Raw genomic sequence first — 23,210 nt, forward strand, 5'->3', positions numbered from 1 at the left:
GAATGCTGTCTCTTCCCAAGCACACCAGCCACCCTAAGGTGTGTGCCAAGGCGAGCTCCAGGGGTGCCACAGCCCCTCACCTGCCCCACATCTCAGCCTGACGGGAGCCCCTTTCCTGCCAGAGGGTGAGGAGGGGCATGGCATCACCCCTGTGGCACCAAGCTGGCCATCAAGGAGCCCTGGGGTGCAGGGGCTGAGCCAAGCTCTGTCCCACCTGCCAGGTAAGTGCTTCACTTTTCAGTGAGTTCTACAGAGGTTATTGGACATCAATCAGCCTCGTTATACGTGTGCTTTTATCGTGCTGCTCTGAGCCTGTTCCTCTCCTGCTCTTGAGAGCAGTAGCTCAGGCATCTCTGTGGCCACAGCATTGCCCAGCAGTTTTCCTTCCCCTTTCCACAGCAGCCAATGCCACTTTTCCCTGCAATGATCCATCACAGCAAAGCCAGGGATTTACCAGCCCTCACTAACCCAGAGTTGCTCCAAAACTCTTTCCCCTTCCTCCCTCCCCATCCCTCCCCCGACTCCAGTGCAGGGTAAAATTGATCAGTGCGTATTTATTGATGGTTTGAACACTCAAAAGAAAGAGGGGGGGGAAAAAAGAGTAGTTGCCATAGAAACATCGATAAAGCTCCCGTCTCCACCGAGGGATGCGAGCGCGGCGCCTGCGTCCAGATCCAAACCAGGGCCTGTGGTGGGGCGGAATCGAGAGGGATGGAGGTGGGTTTGGGGGTGCCTGGGGTGGGGGGCTGTGTGGGCTCAGCCATCCTGAGTGCTGTTGGTCTCTGCTGTGGTCCCCACAGCGTGAGATGGTCCTGGCAGAAGGGATGCAGGGGAGGGAAATGCCCTTCCTCGCCTTAGCAGCTGGTGGTGTCCCCATGTGAGGACCAAACCCTGGCATCCTCTGTGCCCCTGCAAACCTGGAGTCTCTCCCGTTCTGCACCCTCCCTAGATGAGCCTGGTCCAGTGTCTCCATCACTCCTCCTTGAACCCCATGGCTGATGTTTTCCCAGGGGTTCCAGCTCCTCCATCCAGCCTTTGGTTACTGCTCCTGCTGCCAGAGCAACTCACGCAGCACTGCATTAAGTGGTCTGTCTGCTTGATGGATATTACAATGCACCTCTTGCAGCCTGATTTAGGGTTTTTTTTTTTAATCTTTTTACTCCCCCAACCAAGTCCTGCCACGGTCTCTGATTTTTGAGGGTGCAATTTAGCGCTTGCAAATCATCTCCCGGCTCATTTTTGTGCCTGCAATGAAATATCAGCAGTTGCTCAGTGTGTAAGTTGCTGTTAGTGCCTGCAGCAGGTAGTTAGAGCTCTGATTGCTGGTACCTCTGGCAGGCACAGAGCAAATGCCGACGTTGGCAGAGCTCAATCTGCCCAGAGGAGGGGAAGGCAGTGTCTGGACAGTGGGGTTTGTCTTGCACCGCTGTGGCTGTGCTGGCTTTCGGGGCTGGTGATTCCCAAAGCTGCACCACTGGGGACTGGAGAGCAAGGGGACACTGAGAAGTCCTCAGTGGCCCCGGGTAGGTGCAGAAGTCCTTGTTTCAGCCCTTCTGCACCCAAATTCTACAGCCGGGAATAGGTGGGGATGAGGCCAGGAAGGATTTGGGAAGGGCCAGGCTTCCAGGTAGGTGCTGGGGTGGTGTGACAAGGATACAAAAGGTCGGTCATCACCACCTCACCCTGGTGAGGACTGACTCTGGGGGCCAGGGAGTGAAAGGGGTGTTGGGGCTGTGGCAGGACTAGTGATGCCAGGGCAGGTTTCCATGCTCATGCCAGGGATTGCTAAGGACAAGATTTTCTCAAACCCCGCTGCTCTGCCCTGGTTTTTGCACGCAGGAGCTGCCTCGTGTAAGCGGCATCTTGACACTAAAGCAGAATTTGCTGCCGGAGGGACTTTTCCTTAATAGGCAGGAGAGCAGCAACTCGGCAGAGAGCTCTGAAGGACCCTCTCCTCCCTAACAGCCGGCCCTGGGTGGCAGCAACAGGCAGTCCCTGGGGACTGTCACCACCAAGATTATCCCACTGTAACCCTCCAGCCTTGCTGCCTGGCCTTACTGGCACTGCCTGTCCCAGTGTGCCACCCCTGCTCTCTGCCAGCACTGCAGCACTGGAGACTCAGTGCTCGGCCCTTTCCTTGTGCCCCTGCAAAACTGTCTGTGACCAGGAAAGGGATTTAGGGGCTTCTTTTTAAGGCACCCTCCTCTTCTTCTGTTGCACTGGTTGGGAACAGGGACATGAGACCTAGAGCAGGGCTGTGAGCTGAGCAAACGCGGTGTCCCCCATCCCCAAGGCAATCCCAGCAGCAAAAAAACCCCAGTACCCTTTTGTCCGAGCAAACCCAGGCGAGATGGAAGGGAAGGACGGGACGGGGTGACCCGCAGGAGGGTGGGGGGTATCAAGTCCAAGCCCTCATCTCCCGAAGCGGAAGGTGAAGCCCCCTTTTTTCCTGTTGTAGCCGTTGAGCTCCTCGGCCAGGTTGCCCAGGGTGCCGCTGCGCTTCTCCCCCGCGGCGGGCAGCACCTCGGAGCCCCCCCGCCTGCCCGGCCGCTGCCCGGCCCCCGCCGAGCCGTAGCCCCGCAGCTCCCGGGCGATGCCCAGCAGCGCGTCCAGCTCCTCGCTTCGCCTCCGCTTGGCCCCTGCCCTCCAGCCGGCGCCAGGGTCCTCCGCCGCTGGTTGCCACCTGGGACCGAGCAGGGTCCCCTCCCCGGGGCGTCCCGGCTCCCGCCGCTCGCTGGGAGGGAAGCAGGTCCCCAGGCTCAGGAGGAAGAGGCAGGACAGCGAGTAGGGTGCTCTCATCTGGGGGAAGCACAGGGAGGGAAAGGCAGGTCAATAAACCGCCGAGCATCCTCGGGCGGCGGCTGAGGCACCAGCACGGGATGCCCTCGGCCCTCAGTTCCTCACCCCTGCTGCAGCACCCCCCAAACCAGCCCCGCTGGCCCTGCTAGAACTTCACCCCACACTAAGCACCCACTGCTCCTTCTGCAGCCTCCACACCAGCACCCAGTGCGGGTGCTGGGGGAGTTTGAGCTCTCCCCATGCTTCCTTCAGACCTGCTGCCCTTCAGCAGCAGCAGCTCCGTGCTCACAAATCCCAGCCTTGCAGCGACTCCCCTGGTTCGCAGCCGGGAGCCAGCCGGGCTCTGCTGGGGTGAGGGGCCGAGAGCCGGGCAGGGCGAAGGGCTCCAGAGCTGCCCGCTCCTCTTGGAGGCACCTCGGGAGGACTTTGTGCATCACCCTGATTGTCCCCACGAGTAAGTCCTGCCCGCAGTGCCTGGATGACACAGGTGCAGAGGAAGGTGCTCAACATCCCTCTGCTTTATGGGGGTTGAAGGTGTCCTGGCGGTGGGGTCTGAGCAGAGTGAGCGCAGTCCTGGGTCATGTGCAGTGGTGCCTCTCACAAAGGCTCAGGAAGGGGAAATGCTGGCATTATTATTATTAATTACTATTATATTTATTATTTGCCGGAAATGTTGCCGTAAAAGTCACTGCAGCTTCTGGGGGCCAGGGTTTCTGCCCTGTGCTAGCAGGCTGGGGGCTGCTGCAGGTGGGTGCTCCTGACTCCTACACCAGACCCAGCTGCACCAAAGCCCCTGCATGCCCTCCCCAGCACCCCTCAGCCCAGGGGCTTCACTTCTGGGTGCTCCCTGCCTCTTTCACACCTTGCTGTCATTTTGCTCTCTCTCTTTTTCCACCCAGTTGCCCGTCGTGGAGCCAAATCGCTGGGTGCAGCCGGAGAAGAGGTGCTGAGTCCCTTCCCAGGGTCTGGGGGTGCCGGTGGGTCCCCACCTGCCTCCCACTGGCTCCTTTGCCTCCTCACTGGCTGCAGGTGTGAAGCAGGTATGTGGGGGCAGACAGACAGACAGATAGACAGACAGTCAGACAGACATATACCAGCCACTCACCTCTCTGCCCTGGTGCTGCCCAGCGCCGCTGGCCCTGGCCCTGCTCCGTGCTGCCCTGTGCCCAGATGAGCAGCCAGCCCGCCTTGGGCCATTAAATACCCGCCAGGTCTAATTGCTGTGTCACCTCTTGAACGTGTGGCCAAAGAGAGCAGAGGGTGGGATTCTCAGGGAGGGGGCTGGAGAGGGGGATGGGGGGGACAGGGGTTGGTGGAGCTGCCACAATGTGAGTACAGCAACACCACTCATTAACGCCCTGCCTTCATTTGCTGCCTTGTTTGAAGCGGTGGCTGGGAGCTGGCCTTGAGCCCCTGGCAGCTGGGGATGCTGCTGGGAGGGAGGGTCTTGTCTGGGGGCACAAGTGTGTCCCCCCCCCGTTTGGCTGGTGTGTCTTTGTGTGCAGGTCTTGGGGGTACCAGACTAATGTGTAAGTGTGGTGGGTACACAGGCACCAAGGGAGACTCCTGCACCCCCAAATTCCCCCAGGGACTGGCCCCACATGGATAAGCCCAAGTGCTCCCACCCTCCCTCGTCAATGCATGCAGCCACCAGTGCTGAAATGTGGTCCCCAGTGCCTGGGACCCTGCTGTCCCCTCCGGGTCTGTCCTGGCCTGCGACAGAATGGGAGGTGGGGTGAGCAGCTCAGAGGGAAGGGGCTCAGGGCATTGCTTGGTGCTCTGCCTGTCAGAGCAGGGAGAGGGTTCCCTTGGCTCTGAGACCTGCCACCCTCCCAGCCCCAGCCCCAGGGCCACCCTGAGGTCCCACAGTGCCTCAGTTTGGGCTGGAGCTCTGGGAAGCCTCCACTGCCCCCCCGGTTCTCCCCAGCCCTTGTTTTGCAGAGTGGTTTTGGCTCAGTGATCGAGTTTCCGGGGATTCCATGCCACGAGCCTGGCACAGGGAAGGAGCTGTCCCCACAGCACAGCAGGGGCTGCAGCGATCCAGTGTCACTCCCTTTGCCACCACCACGGCAGGTCCCTCCGGCGATGTCCCCACGCTGCGCCGCGGGCACGGCCGCCGAGACGCTGGCTAACGATGAGATCCTTTTATTAAGGAGTTTAGAAAGTCCACATGTACAGCGTTGGACACACTCACACACGACCTAGAGAGACTTCACGGCACTGCTACACACCACGACCTGGCTCAGGGCTTCGCCGGGAAGGTACGTGGCCACATCCCGGACCCCCAGTCGCCCCTGCCCTCCCCTCTCCGGGGAGGTGTCACCGCGGACGGGTTTAACCTAATCCAGGGCCATGGAGCAATGTGTGCGCTCTTGGGAATAATCCTGGGCAATCCTGCGTCTTGGCATGGATTAAATACCTCTCGTGCAAGTCAAAACAGAGTCATTGGGGGGTCCCGGATGACACAGGCAGTTACTCAAGGATGTGCTATCGACAAACCGACGTACAGTGTCCCCTCCCCAGCATGGCAAAACACCAGTGGAGGGGTCTGGGGAGGGGAGGGCCTTCCCACCCCGCACATGGCTCCATGTGCCTTCCTGGCCCAAAGGCAAGTGCTAGAAAACACAGCTACAGCTACTCCACAAAATAAATGAACGAGAAGTAAAGATGGGTGCAGGCGGGACCCTTTCTGGAGAGGTCCAGTGGGGCACAGGAAGGCCCTGGGAAGCTGTCAGGGCTCCTGCTCTTGAGCTGGGAAATGCCACTGCTGAGCTCCCCAAATTCCATTGTTCCAGAAAGCCTGACCAGCTGCTCTGGGCAGGGTTGGAGTAGGTAGAGCTGGTGCCTGCACTCAGAGCTCATCCTCACCCGAGGGCTCTGAGGAATGTCTCTGGAACAGGGAAAAGCAATCCCAATACGTTGTTTGTCCTTGTTTTCCTCGCAAAACAGACAGACAGGGACTCACCCAGCAGGTGAACGGGCTTGTCCAGCACAGGATCCGAGGTGGGAAGGCTTAAAAAAAGAAGAATCACAGAGGGCAGTACAAACCTGGCGCAGCTGGGAAGCTGAGCCTTTGATCTCCCCATGCCTTAAGTCCCCCTGGAAATGGAGACACTGGGAGTTTTCCTCCCCTCCTCGGTCCATCCATCTGTCCAACAGTGTCTCGGGGGGCCAGGGCTCTGCTCCCCACTGCTGCTTTAGCACAGGCAGAAAACGATGGACAGGGTGACTGGGTCCCTGCTGTCTCCTTCCCTCCCTGCTTCAGAGCCTTCTCACATTTGGTTCTAGTTTTCTTTTGGACAAAATCCCCCATTTGAGTCCTTCCAGGGAGCCAGCAGGAGACATCAGTCCCGCACCCCACAGCAGCTCCTGCTTGGGTTGGCTGGTGCGTGGCGCCGCTGCTGCCCAGTTATCAGGGCCCTGCAGATGCTAAGCCCCACTCGGGGCTTCTTTTTGCAAAACCTTAACGGGATTTGAGGAAATGAAAGGCTTTGGATATCTGCAGGTGCCGAGCCAGCACACGGCTCAGCCGGGGTGAAAATGAACGCGGGTCCCCGGGCCGGCAGTGAGCAGAGGGGGCTCACGTGGGGGATGTGTCTGTGCTGCCCAAAGCCAAGGGTTTGGGGAAAGGTCACAGCTTTTGGATGGCCCACATGAATCCGAGTGAGTCTGGTTGGGAGGGAGGAGCTGTGAAATGCAGGCAGAGCTGTGCTGGGAAGTGAACCTTCCTTGCCTCCTCCTCCTACTTGCCGCGCTTCCCATTTCTCCAGTGCTGCCAAAACAGCTCCATGCCGTGCTCAGTTCTGGGTGGACGTCCTTGCAGCACTGCATCAGCTTGCTTTGGGGTGTTCTGACCCATGGGGAGGCTCCAGGAGGCAGGACAGGGACAACAGGGTCTAAGGAGCTGGTAGTCATCCCTTCCCAGCTGTGTTCTCTTCCAGGGGCAGAGGCGAATGTTCTGTAGTCCAGAGAAAGAATCACTGGCACAGTCAGGCTGACCCAGCTGAGCCCTCCCCATCACTAGTAGCACCATGGGGGGAGCTGGAACTGTGGAGCAGCCTTGTCCCGGTCTGGGGGATTCTGGGGGTCTTGGGGCTCCCTGTGGCAAGTGCCCCCAGTCACTTGGTGAGGCCACTGCCTGGAGTCTGTGCCCGGAGCAGAGGTGATCAGAGGTGCTCAGCCTACCTGGGCTACTCCCTACCTCCAGGCAGCCCCTTCTCTTCCTTGCTGGACCCTGCTGGGCACTGCTCCCCAAATCCCTACATCCCACTGCCCTCTCTGGGGCATGAGCACCAGCCACAGGTCACGCCCTGGCCAGGACAGAGCCATTCTGGCTGCAGCGGAGCCATGGCAGTGGGAAGCAAAGGTCCAGCAATGTCCGTGGATGCCCAGGAGATAAAGTCACCCTCACTGGGGGCAGGTGCTCCCCAGAGGCCCCTCAAAGATGGGCCAGCCCTCGGGGAGGATGGGAAGGATGGCAGCTGGGGGGGATGGGGCTGCAGGTTGGTGGGGAAGGGCAGGGGGCTGGGCACAGTGTGGGGGGGCTCCTGCCATCCAGCTAATTCTCCTCCCGGATGGGCCGGATCTTCATCTCCGTGAATTTGAGGGAGTACTGCCAGCCGGTCCAGGAGGACCACTCGATGCCATCGGCGTAGGAGCTGTGGTGGCCCTTGAGGTACTGCCCGTTGAGGTTGGAGGTGTGGCAGTTGCGGTACCACCAGGCACCGTGGTAGAAAGCGGCGCAGTTGTTCTCCGAGTGGTCGTTGTCCAGGTCCTTGGTGGTGAACTTCATCCCATTGTGCTTCAGGAGGGAGTCACCTGTCCCGGGGAAAAGGAGATGTGATGAGCCCTTCCTGCCCTTGGGCCAGCTCCCTGCCCCATGGGACTCTCCTGGGCACCACAGCGGGATTCCTGCAATGAGTCTCCTGCAAAATCCTGTTAACTACCTCCAGCTCCCTGCAGCCGCAGGGATACAGCCAGTGCCACTGCCAGGGGAGACTGGAACACCCCAGTGAGGGGGTTTGGTGGCTGTGGGCTCCCCTTGCCCCACAGGCCCATGTGTGTGTCCCCACTCTGCTGCCTCACCTGCTGTTCCCGAGTAGTCGGTGACGGTGATGGGGTACCCGTCCTCCTCGGGGTCCACAGAGAAGAGCCCCACCCCGAAGCTGCCATAGTGGGCGAAGGCAGTGCCATTGTCAAAGTCCTCCAGGTCGATGCGGAGCTCGTAGGTGCCCTGGACTGTCAGCATGTGGATCCGCTTCAGCCCTGCAGCAGAGGGAAGGGGTGAGTGCAGGGACCCCGCTGGGGATGGGGTGGCCAGTAGGCCCTGGGGAGGGGGCCTGGGGTGGAACAGGGAGCGGTTCCCACCCTCCATCCCTCACTCTGGCTGCATGGCCAAGGGCACACGCTCAGCTCGGGGTCAAACAGCCCCATTGCCTCCCTGCCCTGTGCAGCCCCCTGACACCCTCCCTGCCTGCCCACCCATCACTCCCATGACATGAGCGCTGGCCAAGGGTGTCTTGGTGTGCCCTCCTTTGCAAAGGAAACCCTAGACCTCTTCAGGGGACCCCAGGCTTTGCCAGCCCACCCAGGAGTGAGCACTGCCAGCCCCACACACCTAACCAGTGCTCTCCTGTCAGCTTCCCAAAGCCATCCCGGTAGGCTTCCCAGCCACGGAAGAAGTTCACAGAGCCATCTTCCCGCCGCTGGAACACCTGGGGAGACACACAGGGCATCAGTTGTGGGGCTGCTCCAAGCCCATGCACCCTGGGCAGCCCCCCTGCTCCCCACCGTGCTGCCCACCACTCCCTGCCACTGCCTGATCACATACAGGCACGAATTAAACCCCATCAGCCCAGTCATTACACAGGGATGCTCAGCCATTATACAGGGATGCTGGGGAGAGGTCCCCAGAGAAATGCTGGATCATCACCTGCCAGATCCCAGGGTGGGTCAGTTCAGATAAAACCCTTCACAGGATCCTCCCTCTGGAGCAGAGCCCCAGAAACCTGTGGCCTGCTCCTGTGGGAAGGTGTCCTGTGCCCCTGGGAGTGGTGAGGACACTGCACCCACCTCCAACCAGCCTGGGTCTGCTGTTGCACATGGGAGCAGAGGTAAGGACAGATGGATGGACAGCATGACCTGAGGTCTGTCCTGCAGCTCGTGCGGCCCAGACCAGTCCAAGCCCTCCTACCAACGGTGTGTGTTCAGAGCTGTGTAAAACCCGGCAGTTGATTTCCCCCTCCTGGATCTCCACGCTCTCCTGGGCAGCCACCCCATTACAAGGCATCATCCCTGTGATGGCATCATTAGTCTCCCAGAGACTTTATCTCCCAGAGAAATTATCTGGGGGGCACTGACTGCCCCGACCCCTGCAGAGCCTCCAGATCCCGGGGCTCAGAACGTCTTTTCTCCTTGGAGCCTTTCCCTTTTCCTCTGCCATCTGCTCATCAGTGTGCTGTGTCCTGCGTGTTTCATCCCCTTTTATCCCCTTTTGTTTGGGTTTGATTTATTGACAGCAATCCAGAAAATGCTGCTTCGTATCTGACCATTTGAACTTAATTAAGCCTCCAGTCCTGGATTAATTGCATTAAAGTTGGCTGAGCCAGCCTGCCCCACTCCCACCAAGTTCTGCGCTCCTGTGGCTGTGGCGGGGAGCACTCAGTGATTTAGGAAAAGCCATCCCATGCCCTGGCCGGGCAGAGCACCCCATCTTTGGGGCTGGACCCCAATTCCAGGAACATTGATGAGCCCTGAGGCAGACTGGGAAGCCACCGTGCTTCTGCTCCCCTGGGCTGCTCCTGCCCTCCTGCACATGCAGGTTTTCATCCCTCATGAGCTTCACACCACTTTGCCCTTCACCAGACGGGCATTTTCGGGGCCGTGCCTGCTGGCTGCAGGCTCCGACACGCTCCTCGGCGTGGCCCGGCTCTGATCCTGCTGTACTTACCTTCTAGAATTAGAGCCTTAATTTTTATCCCTGCGTTGAGCACTTGAGAAGCTGTGGTTAAGCCCATTTAAAGGGGCTTTCTTCAGGCTTGCTGCGAAAGGGGGACAGCACGGCTGGACGGGGGCCTGAAGCTGATTTTCCTCAGCCAGCGTCGGCTCTGGTGCTGCCGTGTGGGGAAGGCAGTGGATGCAGCACCAATGCTCCCTCTTAATCGGCTTTGACCCGTGGTTTTAAATAGGCCAATTGCCTCAGTGGTGCCCAGGGAAGCATGAGGGACATGGCTCCGTCGGCCGAGCCTTGGCACGGATCAGGAATCACCCCAGAGGAGCCCTCAGTGCCCCACTGCCCACCAGGCTCGTCCCCAAGGGGGATTGGAACTGGGTTGGAAGGGCTGGCGGGTGCTGGAGGTCCTGTGTCCTCCCAGGTCTCCTGCTCCATCCTCATCCTCTCTTATGCACAGTCCCTCTTGTGCTTCATTTGTGCATCCACCATGCACTCCTCCTTGCCTCCCACACCAGGATGCTGCCTGCACTGGAACACTGGGTGCACTGGGATGCTGGGGGCACCGGAGACCCACAGGCTCATCACCCTCCAAGCCCTGCCTCGCTGCTCTTTTCCTCCTCATCAAATATTCATTACCCCCTCTTAAGCAAAAAGGATTTCCTTCCCTTTAAAGGCGAGGCTGAAATATTTATCTCCCTCACTCTCTGCCTCCCCTGGTCACACTTGCAGGACAGGGACAGGCTCCTGCGAAGGCACCAAACCAGAAAAATGGGTTAAAAGCAGAGAAAAGCAGGAGCATCAGCCTGTGACTGCTGTGGCATTGGCAGTGAGGAAGGGCTCTGCTCCCTCTCCCTCAGCTCCACCAAACCTGGGGTGTGCTTGAAACCCAGGCAGGCCCAGTCTGGGGACAGACTCTGCCATCACTTCTCTGCCTGCGCAGTACTTGGGCTCCTGGTTGGGTTTTTGGCAGCCGTGGCACAGACCCCCCAGCCCTGGCCCCACAGTGTTCCTCTGAGCCCCGTCACAGCAGGGAGACCATCTTCAGGCTCAGCCATGGACAAGGCAATCCCAGAGCATTGCAGGGCCAGTCTCTGGGAAGTGCTGATCACCACAGCCAGCAGCACTGCCCATCCCGGGAACTCCTGCCTGTCCCCACCAGCAGGAGTATTTCATCCCTGTTTGTGGCGACACATAAATCATATCTTCTGGAAACAACAGGTTTTTCCCCAGGCTCCTCTCTCCAGCTGCCTTCAGCCTACCCAGCCCATGTGTCTGCTCATCCCCCAGCCTGCTCTGGGACCCCTCCAGTGAAGGATGAGCTGGTGAAGCTGTGCCTGGCACAGCAGGTGCCCGTGAAGCTGGAAGCTGTCGCTTAACATTACCACAGCCCTAGTCCTGCTGGCACAGCCTTTTCTTCTGCATCCTTCAGCTTTCCCACCACTTCCCAATGGGCACTGTACATGGAAAATGATGCTGAGGCACACAGCCATTGTGGCACCATGGCTTACAGGGCCAAGATGCTGGATGGAGGCTCAGGGGCACCGTGAGGAGCATGTGGCCTTTGCAAAGACATTCCAAAGACAAACAGCACATGAAAAGGCAACTTTTTGAAGCCTCCTGAGACACTGAGCCTTCCTTGCCATCCATCATCCCATTATTACTTTAATAAAGTGCTGGAGGTGAGGAGTCAAGGAGTCAAGGAGTCAAGGAGGGAGTCAGGGTCAGGCTGGGCAATCACAGAGCTGGACCCCGGCACTGCCACGAGGACGGGTCAGCCCGGGGCAGCCACTGCAATTACAGTCGGTGCTGAGCACAGGATGGGGATGTTCCCATCAGCACAGGGCACTGACCTGGATCCACATCCCCACCAGCTGCAAATGTGGCTGGCAGGCAGGACCAGGGGGGATAAAACAGCTGTGCCTTGCTCAGCCTTCCCGAGGCAGGGGATGAGGAGTGACCAGGGAGCTGCCTCTGGCGAGGGGACAGGGTGGCACCGCAGGTCACACCGCAGGGACGGGGAGGTGCTGAGCAGCACCCAGTGAGCTCTTCCCCCTGCCCTGTGGTCTCTAAGCTGTCCGTGCAGGCTAAAGCTTAGCTCAGCAGCTCCCAAGCTCCCGAGTCAAAATTGATTCAGCTGCTGCCATCACTTCCACCCACCCACCCACATGCAAATAAGCCCAAATGTCAGGAGTAATCGCTCCAGAGAGGAGGAGGGGAGGGAAATTTCCCAGGCTCTGCACCACGACACCCTGCTGTGCCATGGCTTACCTGGAGCCTGGATAAGCCAGTGGACACAGGGACCTTCTTCGTGCCCAGCCCTGTGGGATGTGGCTGAGACAACCCCTGTACCCAAGGGACCAGAGGTATGTTTGGGACCTGCTGCTGCAGAGCAGCCACAAGAAACAGGAGCCTGGGCTGTGTGCTCTTGACCCTGCTCTGGATGTGTCTGTCTCTGGAACAGTGGGATTCAGCGCCTGGTTTGGCTCCTCATCCCATTGAGACGGCAGAGCTGAGGTGCTGCCTGACTGTGGTGCCAGAGGCAGTGCTGTGCCATCCCATTCTCAGGCCCCCACGGTGCTGCTGGGCTTAAAATCATTTCCTTTGCCCCCTCCCCAGCTCAGCCCGAGCCCTCCCGGCTGCAGCAGCTTTAAATAAGCCTCTGAGTGTCTCGCTAATCACCTTGGGCTGCTCTTCAGGCATGGCTGGGGCTGGTGGCGGCTGTGCAGACTGTGCAAGGGGTTTGCAAAGACCCTCCACACCCTGAAGAGCCAGAGAGGTCCTCCCCTTTTCCCTCTGTGAGGCCCCAAGAGATGAGGTCTCCAGGGCTGCACTGTGACTTGGTTTCCCCACCTGAGCTGCTGCTACCAACCCACAGACCACAGGTTCCTCCCGCACAGGGTGGGCGCTGGGAGGTCAAAGGCTCATCAGTCCCTGGGGGCAGGGGGGCTAAGCTCCCTCCTGGAACTGCTCAAAGCTGCTTAGGGGAATCAGATCGTGGGGATTTGTTTCCTAGAGCACCCAGCTGGAGGGGTGCTGGCTAGCCCAGCTCACCCAGAGTGTCCCCGGGGCAGAGGCTGCCTGCCCACCCCTCCCAGTGAGCCCCCACCACCTCCCTGGGACCACCTCCTGCCCTGCTGGCACCCCAGGTGATGCCCTCTGGGGTAGGAGAGGCTGCTCACACCCAAGTGGTCCCTGGGGCAATGGGGGGGCTCCAAGCTTGGTGCTGCCGTGTCCCCCCCTGCTCCCTGCTCCCTGCCCCCATTACTGTGATTACGGGGCCGTGGCAGCCGCCGTGGCAAAGTGAATCGGACAGGGCAGCCAGGGAGAGAGTGAATCAGCGCAGCATCCCAGGCGCCCCAGGCACCCTGGCCTCAGATGAGGCCAAGAGTGCTGGGTTTGGGGTCTGACCTGAGCCCCAGCACCAGCTCACCGTGTCCATGAGGACACGGCAAAGCAGAGCCACGTGCCCCGTGGCACAACTGCAGCCACGCTGTGCCTCAACTGGGCCCCAGCCCCACTGAGAAGGACAAACTCCTTGGATGCCTTGGCATCCAACTCCCTGCCTGAAACCACCTTCCAGCTCCAGCCAAACTCCCCATCCCAGTCCAGGGCAGGGCTGCTGGGCTCCAGCTCAGGGGTCTGGCTGGCACCGCTGGGAAGCTCAGTCGATGCTGCCAGCACGGGCATTGACTGGGCCCCTGTGTGCAGCCAGACCCCCTCAGCATTTATGCCAGATCCCAATGACACATTCAAGTGTCAGAATTGACATCTCCCACCCCCAGCATGCCAGCACAGGGCCAGCCCGTGGCCAGCGGTGGCATCCCCCGGTGTCCCCCAGCCTGGTGGCAGCTCACCGTCCAGCCGCCCCCGTCCGTCGTCATGTCACAGTAGACCTGGAAGCCGGAGGGATAGTGCGTGGGGAAGATGGAGTAAATCCCGTCCTCTTGCTGTCCACTCGCATAGATGTCAAAGCAGTCTCGGGGCCGGGAGCCTGCAGCGTGGCATTGGGATGGGGTGGGACAAGGAAAGCTGGTTAATTAATGATCTAATTTAGTGTCTTGCCATTTCTTCCAGGCTCCCAACCTTGCTTCCAGCTCTAGTTGGCTGCTTGGTGCTGCCTTGCTCTTTCCTTCCTTTCTCCTCCAATGCTCATGGTGAGTGGTGCCCAGGGGGACGCTGCACCACGGGGAGCCCCCAGCAGCTTGCAGGGACTGACCCCACGTCCCCCGTGTGATGGCAAGGGCACGCTGGGACCCAGCTGGGGATGGGGGAGCCGATGCCCAGAGAGGGCTGTGGGCAGAGCGTGGGCATGTGCTCACGACCCCAGGACAGTCTTAGCTGCAACTCAACCAAATGCTGATAAATGTGACTGTTCGAGCCCGTGCAGGGCCACCCTCTGCACCCAAATGGAGGCAAACAGTCACTCCTCGCTCTGCCTTTGCCCCAGATACATCTGCCTGGGGAGCAGGTGGGTCTGCAGCGGTGTGAAGTGGCTTTTGTGCTGGTTTACAGACAACTAGTGAGAAACGTGGTGAGAAACCCACCCTTCCAGGACACACCTCCCTGTCTCCCTCCTCCTCCACCACCTTGCCAGCCCCCTCGCTGTATTAAATCCCTTCTCCAGGGTGGTTTGCCCCATCTTGGGTGGTTTTCCCCCTCCCGAGAGCAGCGCCAGGCACATCCCTCTCCCCAGGGACTGGCAGGGATGAAGTCTCACCGTTGGAGCAGCCCCGGGGCCGCGCCCCCCTGGCCGGTGCTCGCTGCAGGTCAGCCTTGAGGCGGGGCCGGGCACCGCCCCGCTCCTTCTGCAGCGTGTCCAGGACGTCGCTGACTGAGCTCACCAGCCGAGCCATGTTGGTCTGGCTCTCCGAGAGCAGCTGTGGGCAGGGGACACGCGGGGGGGACACGGAATTGTGGTTAAATGTGGTTAAACCCTTTCCACGCCCCAGCCCCTTGACACTGTGAGGATGCTATGCTTGCTCCCACGGCTCAGCAGTGCTCCCTGCCAGGGCATGGGCTGGTGGGGACATAAAGCCACAGCAGATCCCTTATGGCATCTCTTTTTGGCTGTGGGTCAGGCTCCAGATAGTGCCTGTTGGCACCAGGGCTGAGAAATCCCTGAACCTGGGTGTGTCAGTGCTGCCACCCCTCAGGATAAAGAGCATCTCTGGGCAAAGGACAGGATCACGGAGGCGGCAGGAATAGCCGTGTCCTGAGGCAGCCACCAGCTCTTCATCGTTCCCTGAGGTGACCCGGGCTGGGAGAGTGACACGGGGTGGCCGTGGCAGAGCAGCAGGATGGGGAGCGAAGCGAAGCAGAGAGAAACAAGCAGCTCTGGATGGAGGGAGTTGAGCACCAGGAGGGTCGGGCATGGAGCTGAGTACTCAGCCGTGCCCTGGATCTTGCTACAACACTTGGCAGACCCCTAGCATACCCAGGTAAGCATTGCAATACAGTTCATCAGCTTGGCAATTCTGGGGATTGGAAATAAGGGGAGGGTGACTGCTGCGTGAACTGCCCTTGGGAAGGTCCTGTGCTGTGCTCAGCTCTGACCGGAACCTCCAAACTGGACCTGGAGCCAGGAGAACCACAATGTGGGAGGCTGCATGCCCAGCTCACTGGCACTGGGGTGGTTTGGCAACGAGGCAATTCCCAACTTGCAGTTCCCAAGAACCCACCTTCAACCTCAGCTCCTTCTGCTGGAGGTCTCCCCCAGACACCATGGGCAGGGGCTGCAACCAGCAATGCCCTCAGGGACACCAGGACAGGGTGTTCTATCCCCAGGGAGCCCTGAACGGCGCTGACAGCCCCGGCTCACCTGGATGAGCCTGCCCTGCTCTCCCTGCAGGGCGCTGAGCTCCTGCCCCATGGCGCTGTGCCCCTTCTTGAGGCCGTCGCAGTCGGCGCGCAGCTGCACGGCGTGTGTCAGCAGCTTGGCCACCTCGTCCGCCACCGTGACCAGCAGGGCCTTCTGCTGGCTCTTAGTGGCCTTGGCCTCGGCGTCGTGGTCGGTGACGGCGCGCAGCAGGGAGATCTGCAGCCCCTCCATGCGGCCCAGGGTGCCGGCGGCGCTGGGGCAGTTGGGGTCGATGAAGATGTTGATGCGGGAGCTGTCGGCTTTCTCGATGGTCACCAGCGCGTTGGCCTCCTCGGGGTTGGTGCTGATGACGGGGGGCGACTCGGTGACGGGCGTGTGGTAGTGGTTCATGAAGAGGATGGCCCCCGTGACTGTCACCGCCAGGAGGACGGCCACTGACAGCAGGACGGTGCACAGGATGTACCCGCAGCTCATCCTCTGTCGGCAGAGAGACAGACACCGTCAGCGCCCGTCCGGACAGACCCCTCCGCTCCCCTTCCTCCAAGAGGTAGGTTCAAACCCTCACAGGCTTTGGGGGGGCCCAGCAACAAGGTTGGCCAAGGGGGTGGTGACAGACGAGGGGAGGTGGGAGACCCCAGGGAGCCCTGAGGCTCTGCCAGGAACGTGGAGGCCACGGGTGAACACTCAGTGAGCAAAGCAGCTAAACCCGCCTGGGAGCAGGGTATGAAATAATAACGAGAGTGAAGGCACGGCAGCCGCCAGCTCCCGCTGGCATGTTTTATTTATGGTGGTGATCCTCGGCTGGAGCAGCCCTGGGTCCCTGGGAGAGCAGCGTGTGGGGGTCCCTGGTGCCCTGGGCACAAATATGGGGAGAGAAAGGGAAAACACCCCCCATGTTCCCTGGAGTCAGGACTGCAGGGAAAGCAGGGAGGGGAGGGGAGGCAAGGGCTGTCCCAGCAGCAAGGGGAGGCTGTGGGTTGTTGCTGGGGACACATTGCCCTGAGCATTGTGGGGACCTGCTCTGCATGGGGCATCTCCCAACTGTGGCTTGCCACATGTCCCCATCCCCCTTGCGCCCTCACTGCCTGCTGGAGGGGAGCAGAGCTGCTCTCAAAGCCCTCAGACCAGTCCCAGAGCCTACTGGTGAGGGAAAGGTGCTGTGGGAAAGGTCTCTGACCCTCCCCAGGCCCCTCCAGCAGCTCTGCTGCTGTACAGACCCCTTGGCTCAGCCCGTGGGAGCTGCTCCATTGCCCACCAAGAGCCTTTTCTCCCTGCAAAGCATGAAGTGCCAACACAGTCAGTGCAGAGGGAGTGAGCTGCCACCCGATCCCGCCAGCTCCCCGTCCCCCTCCACCTCCCCTCCTCATTACACCTGCAGGACAGAGGCTGTGATTTTCCCCTGACCCTGGCCACAGCTGTCATAAGGAATTGCAGGGCTGGCAGCAAACTGCAGATTCAGAGAGACAAAGACTACTTTCCCCTGAAACGAGGGGAAAATTGCTGCATCTGCAAAGATTTCCTAGGCCCTGTCCCCTCCTGTGCACATCTATCTGGAGTGACACCTTCCTTCAAGCACCCTTCATTTCATTCACGCTCACGCAACCATTTGCATTAAGGTGACCCCAGCTGTGGAGGGGCTGGCTGGCCACCAGCCCCAGGGGATGTTCCAGGTTTCTTCCCCAGCCCAGGGAGTGAGGCTGGAGATGCAAACAGCACTGGCTTGAATGGGGAAGCCACTTGGAGGGAGCTCTGTAAGGAGAGAGCCCCAGGCTCAGCCCCTCAGCACACGATAAAAGAAGATGTCAAAGGCAATAAGGGGAGCTTTTGGCAAGCAGAGGGTCAAGGAGTTTGCCCAGTGTTTGTAGACACAGAGCCCTGGCTTGGTGGCACAAGGGACACCCAGGAGTAGCAGGATGGTGGCAGACAGAGGTGGGAGATGCCCACTGCTGAGATCCTTACGTGGATACCTGGGACCTGAGCTCAACCCAGCCCCTCAGCACCCTGCAAGCACAGAAGTGACAGGAGGGAAGGCTGCTGAAAAAAAGCCAGCATCGGGAGGTCTGGGATCCATGGGGTGAGCAGGGACTGTGTCCCTGTGGCTGTCCTGGCTATCACAGCACCTTCAGCTCCACAACTTTGTGCCCTCCCATCCCGCTGCTGCTGCTCCCCACTGCACTGATGTCCCCAGCTCAAGGGGGCACATGGATGGGCCAAGGGACCTCTCTGAGCAGTAAAGATTCCCAGAGCAGAGCTGTGCACAGCTGATGCTTCACTTCCCACAGCCACGCAAATCCCAACCGGGCTTTAACACACCAAAATCCTGCAGCTCTGCTCAAGTCAACCATCACACCGGGAGCTGTATCCAGCTGCTTTCCAGCCTTTAAGACATAGAATCACTGCCCTCCTACCGGCACCAGGAATAGGGGACCAATCCCCTTCCAAAATTAGCCCCTCTGCTTGCAACCACAAGATTCTGAGTGGCGGCAGCTTCACGAGTCCCACGGCATTTTGCTGGCAGGTTGTGTTACCTGGCAACCTGCAGTGGGGAGAGGAGGGAAACTCAGTCAGTGGCACCAGCAACGCTCCAAACAGGGATAGTGGTCCCCCCAAACTCCCCCAGCACGGCAGCATGGCCAGCTCCCAGCACTGGCCCCTGTGGATGCCTCTGCCACGTGCTCCTGCCCCACCATGGCCACGGCCCTCATGACTCCAGGGGTTTCTGCTGTCTGTTCCGTGGCCTCAGGCTCCTGGATCTTCTTGCCAAGACTTTCAGGCAGCTGCAGGACATGCCCCTGGTTCTTGATATCCCTCTGGAGACATCTATCAGGCTGGAGGTCCCAAGGTCTCCAAATCACTCCTTCCTGAGGAGAGTAGAAGCTGGAAGACTGGGCGGTGCTCAGGATGAGCGGAGCTTTACTTGCAAACCTGCTGTGGAGCTGGGACTGGAGCTTGGGAAAGAGCCCCAGGCAGAAACCAAGGCATGGTTTTGTCCCTGGTGCATAGATGACCCAGGCTCTTCATGCCCTGCACTGGCTCAGGCAGTAGCTCTGTGCTCGGTCACCTGTGGGGACTGTGTCCTTGGTGCCCCAGCCACACGGCATGAGCCACCTGCAGGCTGCCCTGCACCCCATCGTGCCCCCAAAACATCCCCCAGCCTGTGCTGGGGATGGGAGACACTCAGCCTGAAAGGAGGGGAGGACACCAGTTGGCTTGTCCCCAGAGCAGACAGAGTTGACTGGTGCCTGGAGAGCATGGACAGAGTGGTGGCAGGAGAGGCTGAGCTCTGCCCTGGCAGATGCCCTTTGAGGAGGAGGTGCCCTTTGCTCCTGCCAAAGTCACTGCTTCTTGCCAGCTCACCAGGCAAGTGCTACTGTGGGATGGCAGGCAGCAATCTGGCTGCCTGGGTGCTCTCCCCCTGAACCAGGACCCCTGTTCTGCTTTCGAGGCAGGGGGGCACTGGCTTGCATTGCCCAGGCTCAGCTGCTGGAGCAAACTTTAGCCCAGGTACCCCCACCTTCCCGCTGGAGCCCACCCAGCGCTGTGGGCACCCCAGGGCAGCAAGAGTCAGTCCCCTGTCCCTCTCGCCCCCCCAACTCATTGCTTGCCCCAGAGCTGCTCGAGCAGCTCATTTTGCATCCCAGCCGCTGCCCTGCCCTGCTCTGCTCCACTGCCCCGTCCCCCTCCACCCTCCCCGCCTGTGCAGCCCCGCTGTTCTCAGCCTGGCGCCGGGGCTGTATCCCAGCCGCCTCCCGGAGCCCAACGCCGCGCTCCTCTGGCTCCCCGCAGGCACCGAGCAGATGAACTGAATCCCTCTCCCGTTCCCAGCTCTTTTCATCATCCAGAGCCTGCCTGCGACCGCTCCCACGCCACGCTCTGCGGATCGGGAAGAGGAGACGGGAAGGCTGGCGAGCACAGCGGAGCCGGCTCTGTGGGTGAGCATGCAGGCGGGCTGGGCTGGGATTTCACCGGAGCTTACAGAAGCTGGGATCGCAGCACGGAAAACTCTGTGCATCCTTTGCAACGCACCGCGAACCATCAGCTCCAGGCTGGGTCGTCCAGTCCCGTACGGGAGGTGGGGCTGGATCCATCCTGCCCAGCTCACTCTCGGGGCCACGGGGGGCACAAAGCCGGGGGGGTGGCAGCTCCAGCCCGATGGCACTGCTCGGATCCCTGCGTGGAGGGGCTGCGCGCAGGAAGGCAGCTTTGCCGGGGAGGGAAGAGTGAGGTTTCTCTCTTGGGGGGTCAGGGGTCTCCCGGGGTGCGCAGCCCCTCTCCCGTGAGGCGCGAAAGCCGTTCCCGTGAAGGGGCTGACCGGGGAGAAGAGGGCGCAGGTAAAGGGTGTGCAGAAGGGACAAGCCAGGCAAAAGTCCCTTTCCTGCCTCACTGCGGGTGGCAGGGGACAGGAAGTGTCAGACCTGGGGGCGAGCGTGTCTCACGGCTGCTCCCCCCCACCTCGCCCAGCGCCGGGGTGCGGAGGAAGGGCAGCACTGCCAGCTCTTGGCTCCTTCCCTCCAGTCACAGTCGGAGACTCACTCTCCTCCAGCTCTTCCTAGACACATTTGTCCATACTCAGCACCTCTTCTTCCCACCCTGCCTGCGCCCAGCGTGCCCGGCCGTGCAGCCGTGCCTGTGCCTATCCCTGGAAGTGTCCAAGGCCAGTCTGGACGGGGATTTGAACAACCTGGTCTAGTGGAAGCTGTCCCTGCCCACGGCAGGGGGGTTGGAACGAGATGAGCGTTAAGGTCCCTTCCAACCCAAGCCGTTATGGGATTCTCGGATCCCCCACCTGCTCTGCCGTGCTCGGCGGCCGGGCCGTGCCGGGGACGGGGGGGCTGGCACACGTGCAGCGGGATGTGCAAACGGGCTCCGGCACGTGCCGGATCCCCCGCGTGTCACCGCAGGCTCTGCCGCCGCTCCACCGCACCCCGCCGCAACGCCGGCCTCCCCCCCAAAAACCAGGGGCGCTCCTGGAGGTTAAGAGCGGGCCAGGCAGCCGGGAGCCCCCGAACAGGGAGGGATGGCTCTGGCTGCCGCGGGGAGCTGAGATGCCAAATCCCTTTAAAAGGGTTATTTAAGCAGTTTAAAGCGTGCAGCGGTTCAGCAGAGGAGTGTGGCAGCCCCGGAGCATCGCCCGCTACCCGTCCGGGGGCAGCCCCGGCGCTGGCGGGGGGGACCCGGGCCGCGGGTTAATAAACAAAATAATTCGGGGGGGGGGGGGGGGGGGGGGGGGGGGGGGGGGGGGGGGGGGGGAAAAAAAAAAAAAGGGGGGGGGGGGGGGCTGAGGGGGTGCAGCCCGGGGGCTTCTGCACGGGAAGGACCGGGAGGCAGCTCACCACGCCGGGCTGCACTGGGAGGAAAGCTCGCTGGGGGAACTGGGGGGTCGGTGGGACCGCCGGGATGGCTGACCCCCCCCTCCGCCCTCCGCCCCGTACCTGCGATTTCTCCTGCTGCCCATCCTCAAGTTGCGAGGCTCCTCCCACGGTTTTCCAACGCTCGTTCCCCATCTCGCCGCCAACTTCCAGCCCAAGTAAGTGCCCGGACCCCCCCAGGCTCCCCCAAACCTCCTCCCCGGCGGCGCAGCCCCCGGCCCGCCCGCGCTGCCCGGCTGGCCGCGGCGGAGGACGGGCGGCGGCGGCGGCGGCGGAGGAGGAGGAGGAGGAGGAGGGAGGGAGGAAGAGAAGGGAGGGAGGACACGGGCACGGACACGGGGGTGGATCTTCCCTCCCCGCCCGCCCCGCTCCCCCCCGGGGCTCCCCTGGCCCCGCTCCGGGCCCCCCGCCCGGCGATGCCCCGGGGGGTCTCCCCGCCTCCCTCAGCACAGCCCGCAGCCCCCCGGCCGCCCCAGTCATTCCGGACTGGGGCCCGATCCCCCCTCCTCCAGCCCCGGGCTCCGCAGCTGCCCAGATGTGGCAGCACAGCTGGAGGAGCGGCAGCAGGTAAGGTGGGGGCTGGTGCCGGCGGGGCCAGGGGTGCTACAGGGGACCGGGGGGCGAAGGGGGAGGCGGATGCCCTGGGGACCCGCTCACCCCCTTTCCAAAGATACGCCCCTTCACCCCCACGCTGACTGGGCTCAATCCCACCGGTGGGCAGGAATGGGCAGGGTGCTGGGCAGAGAGAGGGGGGCCATTGGCACGCCCCCACCCCCCCATAACCTTTGTCCCCAAGGGTAGCCAAAGTGCTGGGGGGCTCAGAGCAAAGCCCAGCGCACAGTGGAAAGCTGGTGCGGGCTGATGGGGGAGGAGGCAGCAGCTCCCCTCCCTGCGGGGTCACACCGATGCCCACTGGAGCATCCCTTGCCCAAACCCCAGCGTTGTCAGCCCAAAGCAGCGGTGCTGACCCTGCGTGCCAGGAGTCCCTCCCGGCCTGATGTGCTGCCACTCCCGAGTGGATGTGGTTTTCCTTCCCATAGCTTTGCCGCACTTCCCGTAAATCTTTTATTTGCCACTTGTCTGACCTGCGGGCAGGAGCGTTGCTGAGAGGTTCAGAGGAGCATCGTGAGAGCAGCGATGGCTCAGCCCTCTCTTAATCCATCTAGGGGGAGGCTGGGTTATCTCTCCGTGCTGAGAAGCCCCTGGGAAACCTCCTGGAAGGGCCCTGCATCCACCCTGCACACTCCTGTCCTGCAGCATGGGGCTGTCCCCTGGGCAGGCAGCACAATGGGGCTGGGGGTTGGTTCAAACCCCCCTGGGTCTGTCCCTGGAGCTCAGCTCAAGTTGGGACCCTCCAGCAGCTCCCATGTGGTGGCAGGTAAGGTGTGTGGGGGTGTCAGGTTGTTTGTGTGTTGGGGGGCAGGGGTCCAAGCAGCTTCTTTCCAGGACACACACCCCATCTGGGGAAGAGTTGGTGCATGCTGGGTCGGCTGGTTCCAAAAGACATCTCTGGGGCGGGGAGGGAATCACAGGCATTGCCTCAAGCAGTCAGTACGTGTGTCTCTGTGTGTGTGTGTGTGTGTGTATGTTGTTTCCTGGCAAGGTGCAAATCCTGCCTTTGGCTGCAGTGATGTTGTGTGTGGATTTACCGGGCGATGCTCATGGCTGGCAGCCCAGCTCCTTCCCCATGGACGGTTTTCAAGGACTTCCCTTTACAGCTGAGACCGGCCAGCTCGTGCCACCAGTGGGTTGTTTGACATGCCCACACCAGCCGGGCTCAGCCCCTGGCTCTGCTCGGCCACTCTGGAAGCATCAGGCCACGGGCACCCCGGGGGGCTGTTTTAGCTGAACTCCAAACAATAAAAACTTATCATTAAAAAGAAATGCATCTTGGCTTCATGTGGCCTGGCAGCGCGAGGAGGAGTGATTCAGTGGCTTGTCAGCCCTGGGCGTTAGGCACGCCGAGCTGCACAACTGGACACTCTCCAAGTCCAGCAACTCATTTTCTGCAGATGGAGCCAGGACCGTGCAGAGGGCTGATGGTTAATTTGCAATCCAACATACCTTGACATAACCCACAGCCGAATCGCGGAGGTGGTGCGGGGTGGGATGCTTGGGAGCCCGCTGGCAGGGGTGTGCAGGCAGGGCTGGCCCCTCGCAGCCCCTGCCCTGTGTGGGGTGTCCCTGCTGCACCCTGACACAGGGGGGCCCATGAGGCTCTGGCTCGGCCGCTCCCAGTGCTCTTCCCAGTTTCCAGTCTCCGAGCAACTCG

General features: G+C 61.0%; 2 protein-coding genes across 2 annotated transcripts; both read right to left on the bottom strand.

Annotated features, from left to right (window-relative positions):
* Nucleotides 1-2,412: 2,412 nt before the first annotated feature.
* Nucleotides 2,413-4,397, bottom strand: QRFP (pyroglutamylated RFamide peptide). Its single transcript, XM_017809944.1, has 2 exons — nt 3,905-4,397; nt 2,413-2,799 (listed from the first exon to the last, which is right to left on the bottom strand). The coding sequence occupies exon 2, from the start codon at nt 2,797-2,799 to the stop codon at nt 2,413-2,415; it is 387 nt and encodes a 128-aa protein (XP_017665433.1). The 5' UTR covers nt 3,905-4,397.
* A 531-nt stretch (nt 4,398-4,928) lies between these two features.
* Nucleotides 4,929-21,120, bottom strand: FIBCD1 (fibrinogen C domain containing 1). The gene is made up of 7 exons (XM_017809908.1): nt 21,002-21,120; nt 15,570-16,046; nt 14,469-14,628; nt 13,606-13,742; nt 8,417-8,513; nt 7,885-8,064; nt 4,929-7,617 (listed from the first exon to the last, which is right to left on the bottom strand). Exons 1-7 carry the CDS (start codon nt 21,071-21,073, stop codon nt 7,358-7,360), a joined length of 1,383 nt encoding a protein of 460 aa, XP_017665397.1. The 5' UTR covers nt 21,074-21,120; the 3' UTR covers nt 4,929-7,357.
* Between the last annotated feature and the right edge of the window lie 2,090 nt (nt 21,121-23,210).

The sequence above is a fragment of the Lepidothrix coronata genome, unplaced genomic scaffold (genome assembly GCF_001604755.1).
Source record: "Lepidothrix coronata isolate B3197 unplaced genomic scaffold, Lepidothrix_coronata-1.0 Scaffold28, whole genome shotgun sequence".
NCBI lineage: Eukaryota > Metazoa > Chordata > Aves > Passeriformes > Pipridae > Lepidothrix > Lepidothrix coronata.

Coding starts and splice junctions, on each gene's coding strand:
- QRFP (XM_017809944.1), bottom strand. CDS start 2,799: ATGAGAGCACCCTACTCGCTGTCCTGCCTCTTCCTCCTGAGCCTGGGG.
- FIBCD1 (XM_017809908.1), bottom strand. CDS start 21,073: ATGGGGAACGAGCGTTGGAAAACCGTGGGAGGAGCCTCGCAACTTGAG. Junction 13,743..14,468: donor GCCCCGGGGCTGCTCCAACG/GTGAGACTTCAT, acceptor GCCACGCTGCAG/GCTCCCGGCCCCGAGACTGC. Junction 8,514..13,605: donor CGGACGGGGGCGGCTGGACG/GTGAGCTGCCAC, acceptor GTGTCTCCCCAG/GTGTTCCAGCGGCGGGAAGA.